Genomic DNA, 27,001 nt, shown 5'->3' on the forward strand with positions numbered 1-27,001 from the left:
ACCTGCTCGTGGTTACTGCCTGTCTCTAGGCACCACCAGGGACTCCACCAGTCCGGACCGCTCTCTCTTATGATTTCTCTCCCCGCTCTAGCACAGATCTCAACAGATCCCCCTGCTAGGCAACCACCAGTAACGTCCCAATACTAGTATTCCCAGAGACTCTGAATACTGGTATTGTTATTCTCTTCACCGCTGCCACCATTCGTTACAGTTCCCCTTCAGCCTTGGTCATTACCTTACCCTCCCTTCTGGTCTGTGAAACCCCAGCCAAGGATCAGGCCTTTGGTAAACCAAATTAAGTATTTATTACAGATAACAAAGCTAACAAGATTAACAAGATTTCTTCTTAAGGCACATAAGCATATGGTTTTACTCAATCCTAATCTGAACTCCACCTCCCTCCTTCTTCACGCTCTCCTGGCAAACAACTCTCTCAAACCCCACCAAGCAATCCACTCTTTCTCTTCTCCCCCCAGATTCCACAATTCACCACCTCACATTCACCCAGATTTACCTGTCATCCTTTCATTTATACTGTCAGCCATTTTAAACATTCAGCCAATCATCAAGCATTCTATTGCCTATTCACTCCCCCTCCTCTTTCACTACTTACTATGTATACTCTAAACAACCAGCACTTATCATATATACACTAATATATAGGAACATCACAAGGTGCAGTGTCAAATATCCCTTCGAAGAGCAGACAGTGATTGAAGCAGACTTGTTAAAATATAAAGTCACAGTGCTGTTCTATTTAATCCTATTTTTAAACCTGAACTACTACAAAAAATAGTTTACACATCTGGATTTCATTTTTTCATGTTCTTTTTCGAAAAATGTATTGCAAACTCTGCAATACATTTTATTTGAAAGCAGACTCAAAGATTTAAAAGGCATCCCATGCCATTCTTTGGAGTGGTGGACTTAACAATGCAACCCTATTCGTGTCTAATCAGAAGCTAAGGAGGCTCACTGAATTCAATAGGACTTACTCCCAAGTAAACATGCTGAGGAAACACTGTGGGGGGGTGGTATGGGAGACATTTTACAAAGCCATTTCTCCTCAAATTAATGGGTCAAATTAAGTTTTGGTTGAATCATGATTTATTGTCAGTCCTGGTATAGGACTACAGCCTACGTTATCTTGGGCTGAATACCCACCATACCTCCATTCAAAGCACATCCCACAAAGAATCCTGGGAACTGTAGTTTGTCAAGAGTGCTGTCAATGGTAGCTCTGTGAGGGGTAAAGTACAGTTCCCAGGATTCTTGGAGGGGAGGGGAAGCACTATGTGCTTTAAACGTATGGTGCACCTGCAGCCTATAAAATGGTCCTCTATGAGTCACTAGGGCAGATTTTTAGGGGGATCTCTGTGTCCCAGACCTGAAAAAAGGGAAACATCTTCTCAGAGAAAGGATAGTTGAAGGTAAAGATACGCTCCATGGAGTCAGCATCATAAAAGGAGAGGATTTCAAAATCGTACTCCAGGTTTATCTTGATCCGTCGTGGTGATTTCCACAGTGGAAGGACGGTGGCAGGGGTGGTAGAGGCCTCATATTCTCCCTCAACCAGCTGCAGTACCCAAAACCCCTTTGTAACTGTGATGTATTGGTACCATTTTCTCTCAACTGATTCCCGGACAGCACCGATGGCCCATGCTTTGGCCTTGCCCACCTCCACTACCCATTCCAGAGTCCCAGAGGTGATGCCTTCTGCTCCTAGGACACAGGGTGAAAAATTGAAGCGCTCGGGGTTGTCAGGAAGATGCTGGGCTTGGTTGCCCAGGTAGACACTTTTCCGATCATCAGAAAGGATGAGAGTAGGGAAGGCTGTCTTGGGATCCAGTGTGACTTCCACTAAAGACAGAGACAGAAGAAAGTTCTACAGCTTGAATGGAAGCAGTTTCCAAAGCAAGGTTATTTCAAGGTGAAGAACAACATATTAGGAGTGGTTGATGTAATTTAATGGTACCTTCGCTAACCTGAAAACACATGTATAGTTTTCAGAGGGTAAGCTCTGAAACTTTGTAGATTTTTAGCATGGTTTTAGGGTGAATCCAGGTTGAACTTCTCTGATATAGTATAGTTGTTTTTTATGATGATAATTACAAAGTCATTATCATAACAATATTATTGATGTTATAAAAAAAGAGAAGCCTTTCATAATTATAATACGGAAAAGAAAACTCAGGATTGCACCTTATCTTCAAAATTATTATTCCAAAAGGTTATGAGAAAAGCTTATCTCTCAATAACACTATCAACTTGGTTTTTAAAATAACTTCTCAAAAAGTAAGTTAGCTTTGTTAATCAGGTGATCTTTCAGATTTTTAAAGCCACTCTGAAAAGGCTATAGTTTCTGAGGTCTTCTAGTAAACGACTCTACCAATGTATCCAGCTGCCAGTAAATTTAAATTTAATTCTATTGTTTTATGTCTTTTTTTAAATAACACAAAAATGTTTGAGGATCTGGGGAAAGAGCACATTCTGTTATTTTCTACATCTTATTCAAAACTTCCCTTTGTGGATATAACCAAAAAAGCAAAAAGTGTGTAAGGTGGCATTAATAGATTATAGATTAAATAATATGGTGTTAGATATCATAGCACACATCACAAGGGTCATAATAAATGAGTGCTGAGTCCCACCCACATCAGCTATATCACTCCTACTGGTATGGATAGCAGGATGTATACATAGAAAAAGCACAATACTATGGATGGTGCAGAAAGTCAATTGCAATTCCACTTGTAGCTTGCAATGGAAGAGCAATCATTGTGTAGCCCTAAATGTAAATGTACTGCCTTCAAGTTAATTCTGACTTATGGCGACCCTATGACTGGCCCAAGGTCACCCAGTGAGCTTCATGGCTGTGTGGGGATTTGAACCCTGGTCTCCCAGGTCGTAGGCCAGCACCTTAACCACTACGCCACAGTGTAGCCCTAGGCAGAGCTTGGAAAAGTTACTTTTTTGAACTACAACTCCCATCAGCCCCAGCCAGCATGGCCACTGGATTGGGCTGATGGGAGTTGTAGTTCAAAAAAGTAACTTTTCCAAGCTCTGGCCCTAGGAGCCACTTATCTGGAAGCAGCTCTGGTCATTTGAAAAGGAGAAAAGAGTTTCCTGTGTTTGTTTACGGAGGCTCTGTGAACCTCTGCTGCAACGGGGGAAAAGTGCAAGTGTCCAGCAATTCATAAGATGTCTTTTCCCCAGCAGTATCCACCAACAGGATAGTAAACTTAGGCTACAATCCTATACACATTTACCCAGGAGTAAGTCCCAGTGTCCTCAGCAGGACTTCACTTCTGAGCAGACATGCAAAAGCTTGCAGTTTTTTTCATTACGTAGGGATGTCTAATTCTAGATGGCTAGCAGTAGTATATCTGCAATAAATTACCACCTGCAGCATTAGTGTGGTGGCCACCAGACTTCATTCGGGAAGCAGCTCAGTTCAACTGCTGGCAACTAACCTTTCTTTTGCGTCCCCAAAAACTTGTCAACAAGATTTGACTTTATCCTTTCTTCCCGTTTTCTTTTTTCTTCCTTGGTCGAGGCCATTACTTTTGTAGGCTGCACAAAATCTGTAAGAAACAAAAATCCATTCTTGTTTTTTTAAAAAAGAAAGAGAAAGGTATTTTCTTCCCCTTTTTTTGCTTCTCTTGAATTGCATGACCAAGAAAAGTGCCCCTCAAAGTAGTCGCATCAATAAATTTATGCAATTAGGATCGGAATCTGTAGAGTGTAACAGGTAGGGCTCCTCCAGATGACCTGTTTATTTCATCCTGATTGGATTGCACAAAGCTCACATGAAGGTTAGACTATGTCCAGTCTTTACTGAACATTTGTTCTGAAGATTTGTTTGTGGGGCAGATAAACAACAATTAGCATTCCTCTTGATTTGAATGTGATGTGTCTTCCCATTGATCATTCATCCATCCCATTGTTTTCAGTCCATTTCCACATCATTTTCCTAGCTGCAGAAAATTGGATTTTTTTTAAAAAAAATGCATGATTTCAAAACCTGGTGATACCTAAATCAAAATTAGTAGGATTAGAATGGCAATAGATAATTTTAAAATTCACATGGAAAGAAACCTCAAATGTCAAGAAAAGTAGGAAAAGGTGGCTTAGGTATACCAGATATGTTTCACTACTTTGATGCAGTGGGCTTCATATGGTTGATGCAGTGGAATAAAATGAGGGAGAGCCACAGTAGACTAATGGAAGAATATTCAGTGAAAACTAAGACTAGAAATCTATTGTGGATAAGGAAAATAAATTTATTTATAGTGGCAGGACATATATAATAGATATCTGTCTGGAAATACGGGATCGCTATAAGCAGTCATTCTCACCTAAAACTTCTACTCTGCCCTCATTAATTGACCATGAAAGATTTAATTTGAAAGGTCAGTTAGGAATCGTTAAGATCTGGAAGGATGTGAATTTGGAAACCTTTCAAAACTGGAAATTGTGGGAGGGGAAGTGGTGAGTTCACTGGGGGTGGGGGAGTAGAGCCCCACTGCAAGTCTGGGGTCCTTCAAAACCTGTAGCCAGCCCTATATTGCTGCATAGGAGGGATGAGTTCTTAGCTTCTTCCATGTGCCGCCCCCCCCCCGGTAACACAGCAGAGAGAGCAGAGAGAGACTTTTTGTCACTTCTGCCTGAATCTTGGGGGACTGTCATTAGAAAATTGTTGTGCTTTTCTCAAGCATGTTTGATACATGTATCAAGATCAGAACTCATAGCAAATTGGACTCGAGGTTTACAAAGGAACAAAGCCCAATAAATATCTGAGTTGCACCTGTGCAATAGAGCTTCTTTTTACTTACATGCTGGCATCTCTCTTCTGACTTTTGCTGACAAATCCTTCTTATTTATTCTATCAAAGATGTTTACTGCCATCTGCAAAGCCTTTGCCTCCTCGTATGCCCTCACCATTAGCCGTGCTATTTCAATGGGGTCAGCCTTCTCTGTCTTGCAGTGCCGAATAGGCTTGTAGCCTTCCTCCAGTGGGTAGTCTTCGAGGTGCATCTTAAATCTCTTGAATTCCTCCTCTGTCAACTCATCAAAATAGTCAACCAGTTTGCAGGAGACACTGTTGGACATCTCGGCCCCCAATTGGAAGTTTCTGGAAAGGGGGAAAAAGTAGCTATGAGGACTCCAGGAGAAGGAAGGGGAGTCGATTCTGGTCTGACTGGATTAAGGGAGTAAAGAAAGGGCTGTTAAGTTTCTCTGAAGTGTCACTCGCTGTGAGTTGAAGAATATACAAAGTTTATACCTGGCCACACCTCCTATCAAGATCTGCTCCAAACAAATACCCAGGTCTCATCTACAAGGTGGTTTACTGTGTGTCTGGTGCTACTCACATCTCCTTTTAATTAATTAATTAATTTTGATATTTGATTTATATCCCACCTTTCCTCCCTGCAGGAGTCCAGGGCAGCAAACAAAAGCACTAAAAACACTTTAAAACATCATAAAAATAGACTTTATAATAAATTAAAACAAAGCTTCTTTAAAAACATTTTTTTAAAAAGCTTTGAAGACATCTTAAAAAAGAAAAGGTTAAAAACATATTGTTTTTTTAAAAAAGGTGTAAAAACATATTAAAAAGTAATTCCAACACAGACGCAGAGTGGGATAAGGTCTCAACTTAAAAGGCTTGTTGAAAGAGGAAGGTCTTCAACAGGCGCCGAAAAGATAACAGAGATGACGCCTGTCTAATATTTAAGGGTAGGGAATTCCACAGGGTAGGTGCCGCCACACTAAAGGTCCATTTCCTATGTTGTGCAGAATGGACCTCCTGATAAGATGGTATCTGCAGGAGGCCCTCACCAATTTGCATAGTTCACATGACAATACTGGCAAACAGACGCTATCATGCAGTTTTCCCTCTGTAAATCCATACTAACCCAATCCACTGATAATCAAAAAGGGAAGTAAAAAACATCTGCACTCCATATCTTTGGTGCTTGCAGATGCTTTGCTCTTATGCTTTTAGTGGGTGTGTCAGTCCCTCCCCTCTCCATGCCCACTATCTCCTTCTTTCTTTCATTTCATTTCCTGTAGGCTGACAAACAACTTCCCATTGCTCTCTTCTGTTCTGCTGGTCTTTTTTATGATGCTGCAAACAGTGCTGTCACTTTTCTTTTCCCCCTAACTTGTGCACAAAACCGTAACACTGCTGAAACAAAGATTTGTATTTCAGCTGTATCATACCAGTGAAAATACAAATAATTGCACTTCTTGATTTTTTTTAATGGAACCTACTGCAGCTGGTAGAACAAACTGAGCATGCTTGGTTGCCAAGCAACCAGAGGGAATGAAAACGTTAAATTAGAGGGTGTGGTCATTAAGAAACTACGTGGTTGATCCTTCCCTTCAGTATGAATAGAAAACACCATGTTTGCAGTTGGCATTTAGCCCTTATTGTGGACAGCGCAAATATAAAATGGAGGGAAAACAGCGTCTTTAGTACGAAGCAATGCTCCCGTATGGATAAGCCCCCCGTCTTACACTGACCATCAGTGGAATTCGCACACAATTGCTGCATATAATCTACAGAGGGCATCCTCCCACCAGCACATGGAGAAGGCCCACCTCCAGCATCACAGTGCCCCTTAGGACAACCACATCCTAGCATAGTCATGTCATATAGCACCATATAGAACACATTTCTTTTTATTTTAATTAACTGTTAACATCCATAAGCCACTATTGTACAAATCCACTCAAGAAGACAAATACTAGCAGGGCACAAGAAAAAAAAAGGTTTTCCCCATTTTGTTGTTAGAAACTTAATTTGCTTCATTATTCATTCATTAAAATATTTGTTTTATTATTCAATCATTAACATTACATTCATTTTCATTACTCCCATGTCTTCTTCTTTTTTACAGTTTCAGTGGAGCTGATTTCGGCAGTGCCATTTTATTTTCCCAGAATGCCCTAGTTGTTACACCACTCCAGAGTATTCTAGGGGGGGAAATGGCAGCTACCACAAAAGTGATCCCCCCCCCAGTATCTACCATTTTTACCCTAGAATGCCCTGGAAAAACATAATGTCAAGGGCATCTGATGAATATAAAATAGTGGTTGCAAATATCAGCTACTACCACTAGAGGAAAGGAAGCCCAACCTCACTCAAAATGAATGAAAGATATGTGTGAATCTTATAATGAAAATAAGTGGGCACCATTCTGTTCAATTTTCCTTTTATTACTAAATGAACGCACGCTGTTAACAAGTACAGAACATCTCCATATCGCCATAAAGCCCCACAGAAGAGATCTCATGCATTTTCATGGTGCTCTTTGACTATTAAATACACCACAGAGTATTCCATTAGCAGTATATATTGCATACATTCATGTGAAAGATCATGTTTCAAAGTCTGTTTGAAGAGAAAAAAAGCTTATTAAACCCTTTTCAGCAAAAAGCAACCAAAAAGCTTGATGTGCAAGCCTAACCGTGTCTATTCAGAAATAAGTCCTATTGAATGTAATGGGGCTTACTCCCAGGTAAACAGGGTAAACAGGATTGCAGCCTAACAGATTTAATGTCTGAGGCAGAAGTTTGCATGAACCAGAGCCTGCTTAATCAGATTTGTTACTTTTAAATGTGAAGATGCTTTGTTGTTTTTGCTACAAAATGTATTTGACCTAATTAATGCACTCATTCTTCCTACCCTGCCTTGGTGACAATGCCCTGAAAACACTACCTATTGGCTGCATACAATTAAAATGAAAAATTGAGATGAAATCGCATTCCATCTACAGCACCTTTAAATATCCATAAATATTAAAAGCAACAGGGTGAGAGAGTTGGCATAGGTGTTCTCCGTTTAAATTAACAGGAAGTACACAAGTGGGATCCGCAACACAATGTTGCAGCGTGGAGTACTCCTGTTCAGCGTTCTAGCCACTGCATGCCATTCCTCTCCAATCTGATTTTCCATTCCCACCCCACAACCCTCCCTTGCATAGCCAATAAGCATGCCTACTTCCCATTGGGCTGTTTCTGCCCCTCCCTTAGGTTTGTTTTGTTCTAAACAAATATTTTTGGAACAGACTTCTCACATATGCATGGGTAGTGGTGTTTTGGCTGCATAAACATAACAGCCTGAGTATCAGAAAAAGAGGGGGAAGAAAGGGCAAGTTCTCAAGGAGAGAAAGAACAAGAGAATTGTGATAGAGGGAAGGGAGAAGACAACTGGGAGGAAAGTATACCGAGGATGAAAGAGAATTTAGAAGATGAAGGCTGGGGCCAGATTATTCATTTCTGCACTTTTGGAGAGGTGGAAACAATCTTAAAGAATTTTTACGTGTGTTGTGGATCCTCATCTCACTTTCACTTCTGTTTAAACAAAGCTTATCTTGTAATCCTGCCAAGTCTGTTTGATCAGCGATGACATACAAACCAGGAGTCAAGGCCTCTTTCAAACCACATTTTCAGTCCCCCTAAACACTAGATCCTTTGTCAAACAGTCCAGGCTCAAGGCAAATTCTGAGACTCTGGGGGAAAACTCACCACTCTTCCCGTGTTGCTGTTTGGTCCGGCACAGCAAATGAAAGTGAAAATTCAATCGACGTTAAGAGGGAAGACAAGTTCCCGTGCACTCTCTCTCTCCCCTTCCACCCGCTCGCAGTGTTTGACTGAAGACAGACAGGATGTCCCCGCCCCCCAGAAAGTTGAAAGGGTTGTGACAGATTGCTTGTGATGTACAGCCCCGTGCCGCAAATGACAGTGCACAGGTTTTGCACACTGTAGTTTCCTCCCAAGCTAGCAGCCAAGATAAAAACTCTTTCCAGGAAATGAGTTGCTTTTGACATATATGAAAATAAGCATACTCAAGGCTGCCAACTGCTTAGAGCAGCCTTTCCCAACCAGTGTGCCTCCAGATGTTGTTGGACCACAACTCCCATCAGCCTCAGCCAGCATTGCCAATGGTCAGGAAAGATGGGAATTGTGGTCCAACAACATCTGGAGGCACACTGGTTGGGAAAGGCTGGCTTAGAGGTAATAATTTGGCCTACTCTTGCACCTTTAACAGGAGCTCAATCTGCAGAGATCAAGAGGTGAAGCTTTTCGCAGGCTAGAATTAACCTACACAGCATATAACAGCTCTGCTCAGAGATGTGCGCTGGTTGCTCATCTGTTATTAGGTCAAGTTCAAGGTGGTACTACTAGTATATAAAACCGTTAAAGCTTGGGAGCAGTTTACTTGCAGTACCAGCTTATCCCAAATGTGCCCACATAACCACTTCGATCTGCAGAACTGGCACTGTTACAGATGCCACATAATACTTGTTCCTCACTTATAAGAAATTGTTCTTTCAGTGCACCACCTCTTTGGAACTCCCTGCCCATTTGGAACTACACTTTGGAACTCCCTGCCTATTGACACCAGGTAGGCATCTTTGCTGTTCTTTCAGCATCTGCTGAAAACATTTCTGTTTAGGCAAGCCTATTCAGACACATAAACGCTGATGTGTTTTAATCTCTTTTTAGTCTACTGCTGTTTTAATAGTTGAAAAATGTTTTTATTTGTTTTTAACTGTTTTTATTGATAATATTTCTTGCAAACTGCTTAGAGGTTTCTTTACAATCAAGCAGTATATAAATTTTGTTAAATAGAATAAATAAATATTCATGCAAGCAGATTAAACTGCTATTAGAGGTAACAGGAGCAAGGGGCAGTAAACAAATTGGCAGGGTTAACACAGAGTTCTGGAAAGCCCTGGACCCATCTGTTAGCCTTTTTATATTTGGGGGGGACTCCACCCCCACATTCACATTCATTGTTGTTTGTTATTTTGCTTTGCTGCTGTTTAGTGTGATAAGACTGTGATCTGCTCTGTTGCCAAAGGAATGAGACAAGAGGGTATCTGAGAAGGGGAGGGGGAAGTTATGTTCTTAGCATCTTTGTAAATTGTGGTGTTGTTATATGCTTTCAAGTCGATTACGACTTATGGTGATGCTCCACCAGGGCTGGATTATCCATTAGGCTTAGTAGGCTGAAGCCTAGGGGCCCGGAACTCTTGGGGGCCCGTGCATAAGCTAAAAAAAATTATAATACAGATTTTTCATAATGTACAAAAAGAAAATGTTTGCACTTTGCAATCGCATTCATAACATTCTAAAAGGATGGCTTAAAAGACATAATGCACACCAGCCAAATAAAAACGGTCCATTAGACATTTTATTTTCTATAATTTTACTGCGCCTGCACCGATATTTGGTATTAATCGCTGTTTTTAATCTTCGCGGTTTGTGGAGTGCATACTGTATGTATAGGCAGGGCCAGTTCTAAAGGGCAGCCAAGTGGGGCACTGGCCCGAGGGCCCCTGGAACTATATATACCATCAGTCCATTACCATTGTAAGGGGTTTGAGAAAAATATTGCCTAAGAGGAGAAGGGGGCCCCAAACACCAATCAGCCTAGGGGCCCTCCTCAGCTTAATCCGGCCCTGCGCTCCACTCTGTTCAGATCTTGTAAGTTCAGGTCTGTGGCTTCCTTTATGGAATCAATCCATCTCTTGTTTGGTCTTCCTCTTTTTCTACTCCCTTCTGTTTTTCCCAGCATGACTTTGTAATTAACTTATCAATAGAGAAGGGATCTTGGGGAAAAATTGAAGGACCATTTCCTGCTTCTTCTGCCTGTTTCCCTTTATCCTGGAATTTTCCATTTCTGCTCTACTTTTCAGTCATCTTTTTCTTCTTTTTTGGCCACTCTTCTCAATAACTTGGGACTTGGAGGATAAGGCCATCAATTGGTACCTAGCCATGATGGCTATGTTCTACCTCCACTGTCAGTGGTAGTATGCCTCTGAACACCAGAAGTGGGGACAGCGCTGTTGCACTCAAGCCCTGCTTGTGGCATCTGGTTGACTACTGTGAGCACAGGATGCTGGACTACATGGGCCTTGGGCCCGATCTAGCAGGGATGCTCTTACATACTTGTTCAAGAAAACTGGTTTTCCTTATTAAAGAAATCCTATCTCCATCACTCCAGTTGCAAGCTCCCCTTTCCTGTACTATGCTGCCCTCCTGTGGTCCCATCCTTTTTCACTGTCAACTTTTGTGTTGGCATTTTGTAATTGCACCCCCACTCCCAGGGTCACTCAGCAGGACTCATGTACTCTTAACAGCTGCCAGACCTGCAAAATAGTAGTTGATGACACATTTCCAATTATTTTTAAAGATGCGTTTGTTCTGAAGGCGTGTGCACTGACTTTCAATCGAATAATCCCCAAAGTGATTTAGGACACTTTGTATATGTAACAGCCACTTGGACACAATCCAGCAGCCTTAGATCAGTTATCGGGAACCTTTGGCTCTCCAGATGTTAATGAACTACAACTCCATCGGCCCCAGAAAGCATGGGCAATGGGCAGCAATGATGGGAGTTGTAGTCCAGTAAGATCTGGAGGGCCAAATGTTCCACACAGCTTCCTTAGATTATCTGAACCAGTGGCATCACTAGGGTTGGTGTCACCCGGTGCGGTAACTCATGGCGTCACCCCCATGACCTCCTCCCATACCAGACCTAGGGTGCTTAGGGGTGGGGCGGCTCTGGGTTAGGGTTGCCATATTCCAGTTCCACAAATCCGGCAGGCCATTTTGCATATTATGCAAATTATTTGCATATTATTTGCATATTATGCAAATATTTGCATATTAATATTTAGATTGTCCAGTTGTTTTGTTTTTGAGCCTAGGAATTAGCACCAAAAACTGGGGAAAGATGTGAGAAATCTTTTTTTTATACACTTAACATTTTCAGCCTTAAATGCCTAGACTCTAGTTTCCAACACTATGAAATGTTGATTGATTGATTAAGAGGATTTATATCCTGCCCTTCTGCTGTTAAAAACAGAGCTCAGCATAGCTTACAAATATAATAAAAACAATAAAAATGCACAATCAATAAAAAAATATAATAAAAACACAAAATAGCAACAAACATAAAGTAAGTCAGGGCAGCAGTGCGGTTAACCATTACATATACAATATATTTCAGAGATGTGGTGGGTGGAGAAAAACAAGCCAAAATGTTAAGAAAAGGAGTCTTTCATGCCACATGCTCAGTTCTAAATACTGTTGCAGCAAGTTTTACAAGTTCCTCCAGTATTCCACTGGTGCAGGCACTCGGACATTCAAAGTATCGTATGTTTCTTAGGTTTTATAAAAGCAGAGCTTTGCTTAACTCAAAATTTCTTCTCCCTTTGATCAACCACATCTACATAGGTTCCACCTCCATACTCAAAATGAAACTGGGCCTGGAAGTGTGCAACAACCCCACACATACCTTGCTAATTAGATTACCAATGCCAGGATGTTTGTCTTATCGACTACTCTCCTGCTCCCCCCCCCCCCCGGGCATCATGAAAGACCCAGTCCTGGGCTCAGAAAGAAAATAAATATCTGGTCCTCTTCAAACTATTAATAAGCCTCTTGTTTTAATTAAAATAATAATTATAAATTCTTGTCTTATCACTAATGGGAGTTAATTATCTTGCATATGCTGCTGTTGCTTCTATGGCTGTAACGGAGTGAGGTTAAAGATAAGTGAAATGCAAATAGGAAAAAAAAACACAGAAGGCAGTAACACTTTCCTAAATGTAATACCATACCAACCACAACAACATTCCTATGAGTAAGGCAAAAAACTAAGCATCTCACAACCAGTCAGGATTCCTAACCAAAAACCAAAAATATGATAAATGAAGAAATATTTATATAAGCATGACTATCAAATATATTTATTATTTACACAAACTGTAAAGATATTTATAGTGCAATCCTAAGTTTATTTATTCAGAAGCAAGTCCCAGCGTATTCAGTGGGGCTTACTCAAACAGGAACAGAAATGCAACCTCAAGTGATAAGCAACTTCATTCACACAACCCAAAATTCTGAATCATGCCACTTTACGCTGTTTTGCAACTGTTTGTACTTGTTTTTATGGTTATTGGATTTTAAATGGCTTTATTTCTTATTGTGAGCTGCCTTGGTTTCCAACCCTACCTCACAGGGTTGTTGGAAAGACTACACACACACACACACACACACACACACTGCAGATGTATAAATACATACAGCCCATATAATAGTTTATTGTGAAACCAGTTGGTCATTGCAGAAAAATCAGTATTAGTTTTTAAAAAAATCAGTATTAGTTTCCTACAGAATAAAAACCGTAATACCCAAGTAAGCCCTGCCTACTTGCTTTAAAATAGGACTGAAGGGGGGGGGGACAGAAAGAGAACACAAACACAATTCTTTTTTACATTTACTCCAAAGTCCCATTGATTTTCAGCACATTCATAACCATGTCTACTCAAAAGTAAATCCTATTGAATTCAATGGGATTTACTCTGGAGATATGGGATTAGCAATGCTTTTACCCCCACAAAAGCAAGTATTGGGAAACACTGCCCACGATCTGACTCCTACACACAAGAGGGGGAAAAACTGAAATGTATATACTTACCCAATTTATGAGATTTTCAGATAAACAGGGGGGGAAACCACCATTTTCTGGCCTTGCAATGAGGTTTACTAGACACTGCCACAGGTCAACCAAATGCTTCACTGATTGGCTGCAATCCTGAACGGGCGGGGTTAAAGCTACGAAGTGCTATACAGTAGTTTAAAAAAAGATTTAACGGGGGGCTGACGTTTTTATGTATATCTCGAGAACCAGACCACCTAGAAACGTAGTTTTTTTTAAAATGAAAGCTGAGAATCTGGGCCAGCTAAGGGGCTAAACAGGCGCCGGGTGGCCTGCAAAGAATCTGGGTAAAACCCGGCTAACCGGGCAATATGGCAACCCTACTCTGGGTGACACCCCCCTCTCATGGTGTCACCCTGGTGCGGTCCGCACTCCCCACACCCGGCTAGTGACACCCCTGATAAAGACTTCATTCATTCATACATATTTGTGAAGCAGAAGATACAACTTTTGATGAAATATAACAAACATGTTTCCCTGATGTTCCTAAGCTAAAGGAACCCAGTTATTATCTCATCTGTAATTATCACCCTAGTCCCAACTGAATCTCCTTTGGATAAGTTCCTCACAGATTTCTAGAGAACACCAGCAGAAGTCTAAATGTGGGTATAAAAAATGTCCCTGCCATTCCAAGCAAGGGCCGTGGAAGAGTGAGAGGCAGGGCTTAGACTTATTTTCTCTTGGACAATTGTAAGACAGGTAGTCTTAACCTGTGTATTAGAAGGGTAGAGTGTTATTCATGGCAGGGCAGGATATTCTAGTGAGGGTAGTACTGAAGTTAATGGTCATGTTCTAGATGGAAATAGGGGTGTATGTCTAAAAAGAACATTTGCCCTCAATATGCTGTTTATTGTGTACATTCTCTTCTTTCTGCCACATATGGTGTGCAAACATACCACTGGTTGCACCATCAATGATCTCCTCAGGATTCCACACGAATACTACCAGCCTGGTGACCTTATCATTGGTGGACTTGCTTCTCACGTCTTCGGTTCTTTTGACAAAGAAGACTTCAAAGAATTCCTTCTCAACCATGAGCCCCTTAATCTCTTGTAAGGACTTCATACACCAAGTAAACAGAAGATACTGACTCATTCCCTGATTTGAACTATGCTTTTTCAGAAGTAGGGGAGGGGGGCCTTTTACACAACTGAGGAAGGAGCTTGGAAGGAGGGAGATGGAGATCTGCAAGTGAGAGAAGAGAGCCTCTTCTTGCTGATATGTTCTCCCTCCCTCTCTCTCCCCTTCCCCAGTTTCCAAGCAGAGCTGAATTGGGAGGAGCCAGGGTTTAGTCTTAAGTAAGAACCTGAGCATCTGATGTAGGAGTTTTTGTTGTAGTAAGGGGCATCTGGATGTAGTGAAGAACCAAAGTAGTCAGAGGCACAGCTGCACACACTGGAATCGCTTCCAGACACCATGTTAATTGAGCATTCATCCTGATTTGTTCATGCAGAGGCTAGACAATATTGGCTATTTATTGAGCATTCATCCTGATTTGTTTTGCACAGAGGTTAGATGATGTTGGATCAAACAAGTATTATCCTACACTTCCCCGTGAACGGTCACTTTCCTTATTGCAAAAAGTCCACTTTTTCAGGGAAATAAGTTTGTCATGCAAGAGCTCCAAATCAGCTATAATTGAACAATATGAAGTTGTTAGTGACTGAGTCTCACTCAAAAACAGTGATAGTCTTGAAGCATCCTAGGAAAAGTAACTATCTTCCAGCCAATCACCAGGCAAGAAGGGTGATGGGGGGGGGACAACAGGATGCCCCCAAAAGACCAAATGAAAAAGCATCCCTTAAGCTTGACCTTGAACTCCCAGGAGACACTGCTCTGAAAGCACTGATCTGATCTGCAGTGTGTTAAGAGCGACAGGGAAGGATGAGAAAAGAGAAAATCCACCTCTTGTCTTCAGCACCCCACCACCAGGCCATCCTGATTTTAAACTGAGTAAAGGGAAAGGTACATATTGGGAATATGTACCCTCCTCTGGTCTTAATGTGAAACCAAGCCTGAGAAGAGTTTGGTGTGAGAGGTCTTTTTTCCCTTCCATTTTTTAAATTTGCAATTCCAACAACAAAACAACTGATTAAAACAACAAAAATCCATTGCCAGCTCATTGATACAAGAATATTCCATCAATCCTGTTTTAAATGTATACATTAATATAAGCAGTCCAAATAAGTGTCTAAATGAAATTGACCATTATAAGCCAAACATGTTCAAACATAGAAAGAGCAGTGAGATCTTCAAACCACTATGTAATATAGGGTGGACCTTCGTCCTTTTAGCCTTACAGTATATATCTCTTAGACAGCCAGTGTGGTGTAGTGGTTAGAGTGTTGGACTACGACCTGGGAGACCAGGGTTCAAATCCCCACACAGCCATGAAGCTCACTGGGTTATCTTAGGGCAGTCACTGCCTCTCAGCCTCAGAGGAAGGCAATGTTAAACCATCTCTGAATACCGCTTACCATGAAAACCCTATTCATAGGGTCGCCATATGTCGAGATCGACTTGAAGGCAGTCCATTTCCATTTTTTTCATATTTCTCTTAGCCACCATAAGGACCCACAGAACCCATTTCTGTTGTCTGTTAGTCCCCACACCACAGGAATATAGTTTAACAATGCATGAACATCTGCAAATATCAAGGAATTCTCAAAGTTGATACAACCAATAATTTCTGATTAAAAACTCCCACACCACAGGACATGTCCACACCATATGTCCTGCTGAATACTGAACCAAAAAGAATTTGGGGTGAGGGGGTTTAAAAGCTCACTTTCAGCCAGGATTTGAGCCAAACTCAAATGACATCCCAACTTAAAAATGTGTCATAGATCTAGAAATGTTTATTACTAGCCTACCTTTCTCTCTTCATTTCATACTGATGTGAACCAGCAAAAGAGTCTTGTATTAAGAAGTTTACATAGCTATGATGAGGTAAAGGGCAGCATCAGCAGATTTTTCTGGAGGAGCAGCAGCAGTATAGTGTGGGAATGGCAATGCTGGCATAGCATATCTGCCAGTGATATGACGTAAAATTCTCCCTTGCAGTATTGTGCCAAAGAACTACCAGCATCTTCTGGCCTTGGTGTTTGCTATCAAGGAGATCAATGAGAACCCCAAGATCTTGCCTAATGTCACCTTGGGATTCCACATCTATGACAGTTATTTCAATCAAAGGATGACCTACCGGGCTACTCTGGACCTTCCCTCTAGACATTATAGATTTGTACCAAACTATAGGTGTGACATTCAGAAAAATCTGATGGCAGTCATTGGGGGACTTGATTTTGAAACCTCTATCTACATGGCAACTATCTTTGGGCATCTACAAGATTCCACAGGGAAGATACTGACTTGGGGACTTCACAATTCATTTGCCATTATCTTTTCTATCCAGACAGATTTTGTACAGTAGAGAAAGACATCTGACTGACAAAGAATGATAGTCCTGATATAGAATTGTATTTATTGAAAACATTTAAGATCATAAGAAGTACCTGCTGAATCAGCTAATGGTCCATCTAGTCCAGCATCCTGTTTTCACAATGGCCAACCAGATGTCTGTGGGAAGCATCAAAGCAGGACCTGAGTGGAACAGCACTCTCCCCTCTTACTCTTTCTAGCAACTGGTATTCAAAAGCATACTGCCTCCAACAGTTGAGGTAGAAATGCAGAAATTATCAGGCTAGGAAATGTCAGGGGAAATGGAATAAACTGCTGTCTGAATGAAGCCACAGTCATTGTGGTTAGTTGCCATTGACAGCCTTATCCTCCAATGAATTTGTGGTTGCCCTTTTCTGGACCTTTTCCAACTCTACAATATTCTTTTTGAGGTGAGGCAACCAGAACTGTACACAGTATTCCAAATGTGGCCGCATCATAGATTTATATTACAAATATTTGCAGTTGTATTTTCAGTCCCTTTCCTAATCATCGCTAGCATGGAATTTGCCTTTTTCACAGCTGCCGCACACTCGGTCAACGTCTTCATCATTCTATCCACTATGACCACAAGAGTCAAAAGAGCAGGAATTAAATAGTCATCAAAAGTGGTCCCAGGGTACTTTATGCAAATAAAACGTCAGAGCAATAAAAACCCATAGAAAAACAACTGGCAGATAGTACAGAAACATCATCAACATTGAAAAATGCTCGATATAGCTGGACAGTCTACACACACACACACACACACACACACACACACACACGGACGATAAACCATTCTGTGGGAAGCATTCCAGGAGGGAAAAGGAGACAGGCAAAGCTCCTGCTGGGAGGAAGGGCGGGATATAAAACAAATAATAAAGAAAGAAAGAAAATAAAGAATATTTTAAGGCCTGCTCCAGCTGGACTTTCCCCGCACTCTCCACAGAGTGATGTGTCATCAAAAGACATGTGGGAAAGATTCCAGGAGAGAGGGGTGGGTGGGATGTGAACTTTTCTGTGGGAAGGATCCTGTTGACTTTTAAATATTTTTAAATTGTTGTGTTTTTAAAAATATATGATTTAAAATTATAAGCCACCTTGAAAGGATTTATATCCTGAAAGGTTTAGGATATAAACAGCGGAGACTGGTGGCTCTGATGCCAGTGGATCAGGGAATCAACTCTGGGCTTTATTTTGAACTTTCAAGGAGCTGTCCGAGGTGCTTTCAGCTGACATCGGAGCCACCATTCTCCACTGAATATAATTAATAAAATATTTGCTTAGAAGCCTAATGTCAGTGTCTCATGCCAGGGAGCCTAGGAAATATAGTTTCCCCATACTCCCCAGCACATAGGACACTGCTATGGTAGCACTCCAAATACCCAGGAGATAGAAGGGGAGAGTGAGATAAAAACACCTTCTTCCCTGCCACTCTTGTCTCTAGGGAAGAGAGCAATCTCCATAACTTCCTGCCATCACAGTTCCCTTTGCCACCTAGAGAGGGGGTATCTGTCAATTATCAGTTTCTCATTTTTCCAGTCTTGAGTTCAGATGCGCACATTTCCACATCAGTTTGCCTTTAAAAAGTTATGAAAAGTTGTCAGTATTTTGGTGTTTATTTCTCCCAATTTTGCATGGATTTTGCCTAAAATACATACTTTTGCAAGCTGTTTCCCTCAATATAATGCACTTTGTGTACTATTTTCACTAATATATGAATTTAGATACATTTCCCCCTACCATGTACATTTTTGGTTATGTTATTTGGTTGAAGAATGCATTGCAAAATTCAGAGAGGTGTAAATGTTGAAGGATGGCTGTGTTTATGTTTGCATTTCGTTAGATGGATTTGTTTTTAAATGTGAGCTGAATCCATTCTCTTCCCCATCCTGATTGCAAACACAGCCGCTACAGACACACATACCAGTTCCTTCTACTCCATTTATGGAACATGCCTCTTAATTTCCTTCTAGCTCAGTTATGGCTCCTTTGCTCCAGAGGATGCTGATCAAACCCAATCCACTCCCTTCTACCGGATGGTGCCAAATGAAGGCCATCAGTACATGGGGATTGTTGAGCTACTTCTGCACTTTGGTTGGACGTGGGTTGGATTGCTTGCTGCAGGTAATGAGAGTGGGGAGCAATTTATGCAGACCCTGCAACCTCTGCTTTCCTGGAAAGGCATTTGCTTGGCCTTTTTAGAGAGAACTCCAAAAGCCAGATATTTTGAAGAGTATTATGACATGACTATTCTGTATCTCCAAGTATATCAAGTGATTGCTGAGAGCAAAGCCAATGCTGTTGTTGTCTATGGAGATACCAAGTCCATGCTTATCTTGCAACTACTGATAGCACTAGGTGAAATGGAAAATGTGACCAAGGCACCTCTGGGAAAGGTGTGGATTCTGACTGCTCAGCTGGATTTCATAGCAAACACATATCAAAGGAACTGGGATATGCAAGTCTTCCATGGTTCAATTTCCTTTACAGTTCATTCACATGAGGTACAGAGATTCAGAGAATTCCTTCAGCTCCAAAATCCCTATGAGGCAAATGAAGATGGGTTCCTGAAGCAGTTCTGGGCACAGGCATTTCTCTGTTTGTTTCCAAACTCTAATACAGAAGAGAAGGTCACTGAAGCCTGCACTGGAAATGAGAAGCTGGAGGATCTCCCTTCATCTCATTTTGAGATGAGCATGACTGGCCACAGCTACAGTCTCTATAATGCTGTTTATGCCATGGCACATGCTTTACATGCCACATTCCTGCTCAAGTCCAAACACAGGACAATGGTGGATAAAGGGGTGCAGGAGGTGCAGGAGCTACAGCCTTGGCAGGTAATGCCTATCATGAGATACAATTCATTTGGTATGGGCAGGACAATGACTCTTTGGGGTGGGGTGGGGTGCGGTAAAATGGTGCTGTGAAAACAACTGCAGATTACCATTCAGCTCATCTGTCACACATCTTCTGAACTTCTTTCTCATTCCCTTCACTGTTCAGTGTGGTAAATATTCAGCATAGTTCCTGTGCATATTCTCCATAGAATATTTGATAAAATTAGGCAACATGTACACATCATTCCAAAATAGCCATTTAATCTGAAATTATCATCCTTGGTTTACTCAGTTTCCCTGTATCAGTGTTTCCCAACTAGTGGGCCACCAGATGTTGTTGGACCACAATTCCCATCTTTCCTGACCATTGGCAATGCTGGCTGAGGCTGATGGGAGTTGTGGTCCAACAACATCTAGTGGCCCACTAGTTGGGAAAGGCTGCCCTAGATAATCTACATGTTGATGCCACCCTGTTGCATTCCTCTGTGTGTGTGTGGGGTGTGTGTGTGTGTGTGTGCGCGCGCGCATGTGTGTGTGGGGGTGTTCTCCCCATCTTTTATTCAGAACCTGTTTTTTTCTCCCACTCAAAATGAATTTACAGTGCAAGACTGTTCAGTGTGGAATGGCAAGCTGTTATTGAGATTTTGGGGAGCTATTGTGTCTAATTACTTTGACTTTGTGGCTACTGCCCTTGAAATATTTTCCTGTTCCACAGGGAACCATTTATTGTTATCTTATTTAAAATATGTATGTACCACCCTTCAAAATACTCAAAGGTGGTTTACAAAAAACAAGATAAATGCATGTATTAAAAATAATAAATGAATAATATTACAGAATTGCCATTTAATTATTCAGTGTATAGATGAAATTTGCAATAAAACAGTATAAACAATTCACAATGAATTGATATCTAAAGCAGAATATATGCATGATGCATCCAGTTCTCCACTTGGTACCTTGCTAGGTAGAAGACATGCTGCAAGACCAACAGGTCTGGGGCCTTGGGGACCTGTAGTTGGAAGTGTGACCAGAAATGAATTGGAAGCCAGGGAAGCTCTTTAAGCGCTCGTGAATGTGTTCAGCATGCCAGAACTACATCCTGCCTTGGATGAAAGCAAACATGAGCGTTCTAAAATAAGGAAAGGGGCAGAGAGACTGTACACTGAGGTTTGAGAAAAGAAGGAACCAGGTGGTCAGCTGAAGGAAATCTGACTAGAGTGACTATGTCTCCTACTTGACAGAAGACAGTATTTGAAGGGCTGTCAGCCATCTATTTGAAGGCACCCTCTATTTCAGAGATGGGGAACCTGTGGCCTTCCAGATGTTGCTGGATTACAACTCTCATCATCCCTCACATGATGACTGGGGCTGATGGGAACTGAAGTTGAACATCTCAAGGGCAACCTGTCCCTGAGCTCTGCTCTATTTGAAAGACTGTCCAATCCAAGTATCTCAAGTTCCAATAAGAAGAGATATTTATATTTTAATGGATTGTTTCTATTTCTCTTTCAGTGTAGGTTCACTCCTTCCTTAGGAGGGCCTCATTTAACAACTCTGCTGGAGAAACAATATCCTTTGATGAGAATGGGGAATTAGAAGCCAGATTTGATATTACCAACCTGGTCACTTTTCCAAATAACTCCTACAGAGAGTCAAGGTTGGAAGGATGGATCCAGAGGCTTCCCCAGGCAAGGAATTTTCCATTGAAGAGGAGCAAGTGGTGTGGCACAGAAGTTTTCGCCAGGTGGGGCATGATTCCAATATCCATGATATATATATAATAATAATAATAATAATAAAAATTAATTTATGTGTCGCCTATCTGGCCATTGGCCACTCTAGGCGACGTACATGTAACAATTAAAACAGAATACAATAAAATACAATAATACAATGTAAAAACAATACAGCAGCGAGAACAATATTAATACAGGGTTAGAGGTTATTGCACTATACGTCATAAGTCCAGTGTGTTCCAAACAAAGTGTGGGACAACTTTGAAGCATGGGTAGAACATGGAATATTTGCTTCAGTCAGATGGTAATGGCAGCTTTGTATATTTTCTAGGTTTTCAAACTAAAGCCCTTTTCAGGTGTTCAGAAATGAGGTTATGAGGGCTCAAACTGAGAAGGGGCATCCATGCTCAGTTTACCATCTCCTCCCAGAGTCCTTCTTGTGTTTGACAGGAAGATGTGAAGGGGGCTTCTAAGAGCATTCAGCTGAAGTTATTTAGAATCCTCTTTGTAATTGAGAAACCTGATAATAAAAAGGTTTCAAATCACAGGGAGGCTTCTAAGAGTGTTCAGACAAATGTGCTTAGAATCCCCCTTCGAAACCTTCCCACTCAACACATCATGATCGGGGTGGAACAGGTACTCCTGGCATGTACATTGGGGCTAGGAATGGTGAATGTGCACCCCTGCCCCAATTTGAGCCCCCATGCATTCTTTTTGAACACCTGAAGGATGCTCAAAAGAGGACCAGTTTAAGTACACTTTTTAAGAGGTTCAAATAGCGGAATGGGTAGTTTGGCCTTGAGGTGGTTTCCAAGGAACTAATTTGCACCTCTTAGTCAGCCCTAAAATCCCAGTACACATAAAATACTGTGAATGTTCAGTATTTCTTGTCTTCCTACTTCTAGCTTTACAAACAGAAGCCCAAAGTCTCATTAATTTCTGTGTGCTAAACTGTACATGTGTTTATTCAAACAAACAGGTCCCACCCCTTTCTGTGTGTAACCCAAATTGCCTTCCTGGTTCCAGCAAGGAAAAAAAGGAGGGGGAGAAATTCTGCTGCTACGATTGTGCTCCATGTCCCCAAGGCAAGATTTCAGCCCAGAAGGGTAAGAGATGCAAGAGACACCGTTTTCAAACATATGACATGGTAGAAGTTATGGAAGAAGTCAGGACCACCTACTATTGATTTATGATTATTGTTTAAAGCATTCTTATGGTTTCCTGCAGCCTAAAAGGATATCAGAGGATTTTACAGATTGATTTAAAAAGCCAGGTATATGATCTAAAACAGTGGTTCCCAAACTTTATGAGTACGGTACCCCCTTTATAAGCTCAAATTTTTTTGTGACCCCCTCCCCCAAGGGAGGCAGGCTGGCTGCCAGGAAGGAGGGAAAGCAGCCTTTCCTTGCAGCCTTGCTTTTTTTTTGCTTCACAAGAAGCCCTCTCCTCTTGTTCTGAGTAAGGGCAGCAGCAGCAGCAGTAGTACAAGGAGACGGGAGTCAGTTACAGTAATCCCCTCTTCCGGTATCTCCATCCTCAGCCTCCTTTGGCATCTGCCATGTATTTTATAGGCAGATGCTTGTCCTCGGTGCACCTGAAAGATGCTCTGGTGCTTTAGCAAAAGTCCTCCCCTCTCCTTTGGAGCAAGGGGGAGGTGTGATCTGCAGCAGCAGTGAGGAGCAGACAGTGTGCAGACACTGAAGACTTTTTAAAAAATAATAAATATTTCATTTTTTTACTGTGCACGGCCCTCTCTGGCTTACTTCATGGCTCCCAGGTTGGGAACCACTGATCTAAAAGACATGCCACAAAAGGAAAATGATGGTTGAGATGGGGGAAAGAAGGTGGTTGCCAACTAGATCCAGGTACTCTTGAAGGAGACAGATTTTCTAGATTCATTTCAGTCAGGATTCAGGCCTGGTTTTGATATGGAAACTGCCTTGGTTGTATGATGACCTGTGTTGGGACAGAAACAGGGTATGTGTGGTTCCGTTGATGCTTCTGGATTTCTCAGCAGCTTTTGATACCATGAATCATGGTATCCTTCTGGGACAACTATCTGTGTTAAGTATTGGGGGACCACATTGCAGTGTTTCTGCTTCTACTTGGTTGGCTGGCTCCACAAGGTGGTTCTTGGGTAGCAATGCTTGGCTCTGTGGGTTCTCCTTTATGGGGTCCTGCAGGGGTCAATTTTATCCCCCATGTTGTTTAACATCTACATGAAACCACTGAGTGGAGTCACACACATTGTCATCAGCATGCTGATGATACACAGCTCTATTTCTCCTTTTCATCTTCTGCAGGTGAGGTAGCAGATGTGCAGAATCAGTGTTTGGTTGCATTAATAGACTAGAAGAGGGCCAATAAACTGAAGCTTAATCCAGAGAAGACTGAGATGCTGTTAGTGGGTGGTTCCTCTGCCTAGCTATGGGGTGTGAAGTCTGCTGTAGATGATGTCACACTCCCTCTGAAGGTGGGTTCATAGTTTGAGGCTGCTGTCACTTGAGGCACAGATGACCTTGGTGGCACAGAGTGCTTTCCATCATCCTATGCTGGTGGCCCAACTCTTTGTATAAGGGGGTGCTGCTTACTGCTTTAAAAGAGGCAGTAGTGTGGCCACTACTGAAAAAACATGGTTGAAAACAACACAGGAGTGAAAACCATAATATGAAGGCACTATGGAATATTTGAGGGCTCCACATCCTTTACCTCTCTCACATGAGGCAACTGAGGAGTCCTCTGCAATCAGCCAAACCCTCACTCTTACCAGCAATGAGAAACCACACAAACCAAACAAAAAAGCAGGCAGGCAGGCAATCACACTGATGTAGTAAACAACAGGCACCTTGCTGACTGAGACAGCAGACCAGGAAGGGAGCCGGACAGTACCAACTAGCCCCTCTCTACTAGCCCCTCTGTTGGTCTGCCTTCTGGAGGGAAGTGACCAAGTCTGTTCTTATCACCAAGGCAAGGTAAAGTTCTGGTCTATACCAAATTGGATGAATAACTGTGCCAGGTGCCCAGGAGACTTCTATACACTGCATTTTAAAGGCAGTAAGCTTCTTTGAATCCAGGCCGCACTTGCAAAGACACTTCAAATGGGCTTCTTATAACCACTATCCAGCTGACTAATGCTGATACCATGCCTTTAAAACATTTTGCTATAACTGCCAATCAGCCAATAGGTATTTACAGTAAATCTTTGACTGGTGAATAGGTTGAGTGAGCACTAAGCCTGCATCTGATTTTTTTCTTTCGTACTTCAGATATGGATGACTGTGTTGGGTGCCCAGAAGATCAGTATCCAAACAAGGACCAAACACAATGCATTCCAAAGGCAATAAGCTTCTTGTCCTTTAAAGAGCCTCTTTGGGATGAGCTTAGCAATTTTGGCTCTTGTTTGCTTTTTGCTCACAGTGTCAGTCCTAGCCATCTTTATAAAGCATCAGGACACACCAATTGTCAAAGCCAACAATCGGGATCTCACCTACACTGTCCTCAACTGTCTCCTGCTCTGTTTTCTCTGTCCCTTGCTCTTCCTCAGCCCACCAGAGAAAGTGATCTGCCTTACCCGACAAATGGCTTTTGGTGTCATTTTCACAGTGACTGTTTCTTGCGTGTTGGCCAAAACCATCACTGTGGTTCTGGCTTTCATTGCCACCAAACCAGGATCCAGAATAAGGAAGTATGTGGGGAAAAGACTAGCAATCACCATCATGGTTTCTTGTTGGCTTATCCAAGCTGGCATTTGCACTGTGTGGTTGAGAACCTCTCCCCCATTTCCTGATTCTGACATGCACTCCATGATGGGAGAAATCATGCTGGAATGTAATGAAGGGTCAGTTGCCATGTTTTACTGTGTCCTGGGCTACATGGGCTTCCTGGCCATTGTCAGCTTTGTTGTGGCATTTTTTGCCAGGAAACTGCCTGACAGTTTTAATGAGGCCAAATTCATCACCTTCAGCATGTTGTTGTTCTGTAGTGTTTGGATATCCTTTGTTCCAGTTTACCTGAGTACTAAAGGAAAATACATGGTGGCTGTGGAGATCTTCTCCATCTTGGCCTCCAGTGCCGGCTTACTGGGTTCCATCTTCGCCCCTAAATGCTACATTATTATGCTGAGGCCTGACCAGAATATCAGAGCGCGCTTAATTAGAAACTGAATGTGGGGGAGGTGTGGTCATGAAGCACACATGATGAACATACATCGAGAGAGCTCTGCAGCATGTCAGCAGCAAATTCCCCCACTGAGCTTAATCATTGAGCCAAACCTCCCTTAAGCAGCCCATATCTGAGGAATGCACCCCAGAAATAGGAAAGTGAAAAGCAGCCATATGAAGGCATTTTTCTGGCCATTGGAGTGCAGCATGAAGGTGGCCCAGCAAGAAATCACAACAATAGAAAACAAAATGGCACCTCACCAGCCACAACCAACACCAGCAAATTCTGTTCCATCAGGCAAAGGCTTTCATCTCAAAGAGATGTTTGCTGAGCAGTTAACATCTTTAAAATCAATGCTAACAGAGACTTGGAAGGAGATAATGCAACATAAGGAAAAGAAACACAAACATATCACTACCTGATTGGATAATAATGCTGAAGTGGCTTCTGCTACTTTCGATTTGGGTGCACAATAAGACCATTAAGCATCTCAAGAAAAACAATTTTTAAAGAATCATCATGAGGAGATTGAAAATCATGCCTGCAGAAAAATCTGCACTTACATTGGATCGGGAGGGAGAGGAGAAAATGGGGGAAGAGAAGGATGACATGAAAGAATTCCTTGTGGCCTGGCTTAAATCCCTTCCCTCTGACCTGATCCTTCACTCAGGATTAGGGATTCTTGAATTATAGCTTCCAATTGATTTTTCACATTTATTAATAGTTCATGAGTTTGTGACACTGGGTTAACTTTATGCTTGGTTAACCTTTCCAGTTCTTTTTAAAAATTATATTCTTGTTCAAATATTTTTATTTTATGTCCTTTTATGTTTTGTAATTTCTTTCATAAATATGCCTCTAATATAGGCTTTACTGGTATCCCAAATAGTGGGCCATTCTATATCTGGAGTGATATTATACAGTAAATACTCTTCTAAACTCTCTTATTACTTTAAATAGTCCCTGATTCTTTAAAGAGAAGGTATTTAGCCTTCATTGTTTGTCTATTTGAATTTTTATCTATCCATGTGAAGATTATAGGTGAATGATCTGCAAAGGTCATAGGTCTAATTTGTATTGAACTAAATTGTCTTAGAAGGAATGGTACAAGAAGGGACTTTATCTTTAGACATGTTTCAGAAAATAATGAATGGGATTAAGTCAATAAAACAAGAACTGAGAAATAATAGTCAAGCGTGGAGAATTGAATTTGACGAAATGAGACAGGAGCTGAAAGAAATTCAGGATTCTATGAGAAAGGAGAATAAAGAGGGATCTGGAAAACCAAAAAAGGATGAAAG

At 41.6% G+C, this 27,001-nt stretch overlaps 1 protein-coding gene and 1 pseudogene across 3 annotated transcripts; one reads left to right on the top strand and one right to left on the bottom strand.

Annotated features, from left to right (window-relative positions):
• Positions 1-283: 283 nt before the first annotated feature.
• Positions 284-17,127, bottom strand: LOC133366173 (butyrophilin subfamily 1 member A1-like). Of its 3 annotated transcripts, none has more exons than XM_061588970.1 (4): positions 17,035-17,127; positions 4,836-5,134; positions 3,474-3,584; positions 284-1,860 (listed from the first exon to the last, which is right to left on the bottom strand). In XM_061588970.1, the coding sequence occupies exons 2-4, from the start codon at positions 5,110-5,112 to the stop codon at positions 1,340-1,342; spliced, it is 909 nt and encodes a 302-aa protein (XP_061444954.1). In that variant the 5' UTR covers positions 5,113-5,134; positions 17,035-17,127; the 3' UTR covers positions 284-1,339. The 3 variants fall into 3 exon arrangements, with proteins under 3 accessions (XP_061444954.1, XP_061444953.1, XP_061444955.1); XM_061588969.1 differs by lacking the exon at positions 17,035-17,127 and adding an exon at positions 8,536-8,656; XM_061588971.1 differs by lacking the exon at positions 17,035-17,127 and adding an exon at positions 8,536-8,656 and having other exon boundaries at positions 4,836-5,200.
• On the top strand, positions 14,402-25,702 carry LOC133368015 (vomeronasal type-2 receptor 26-like; annotated as a pseudogene).
• The last annotated feature ends 1,299 nt before the right edge of the window (positions 25,703-27,001 follow it).

This window comes from Rhineura floridana, chromosome 11 (assembly GCF_030035675.1).
Source record: "Rhineura floridana isolate rRhiFlo1 chromosome 11, rRhiFlo1.hap2, whole genome shotgun sequence".
Classification (NCBI taxonomy): domain Eukaryota; kingdom Metazoa; phylum Chordata; class Lepidosauria; order Squamata; family Rhineuridae; genus Rhineura; species Rhineura floridana.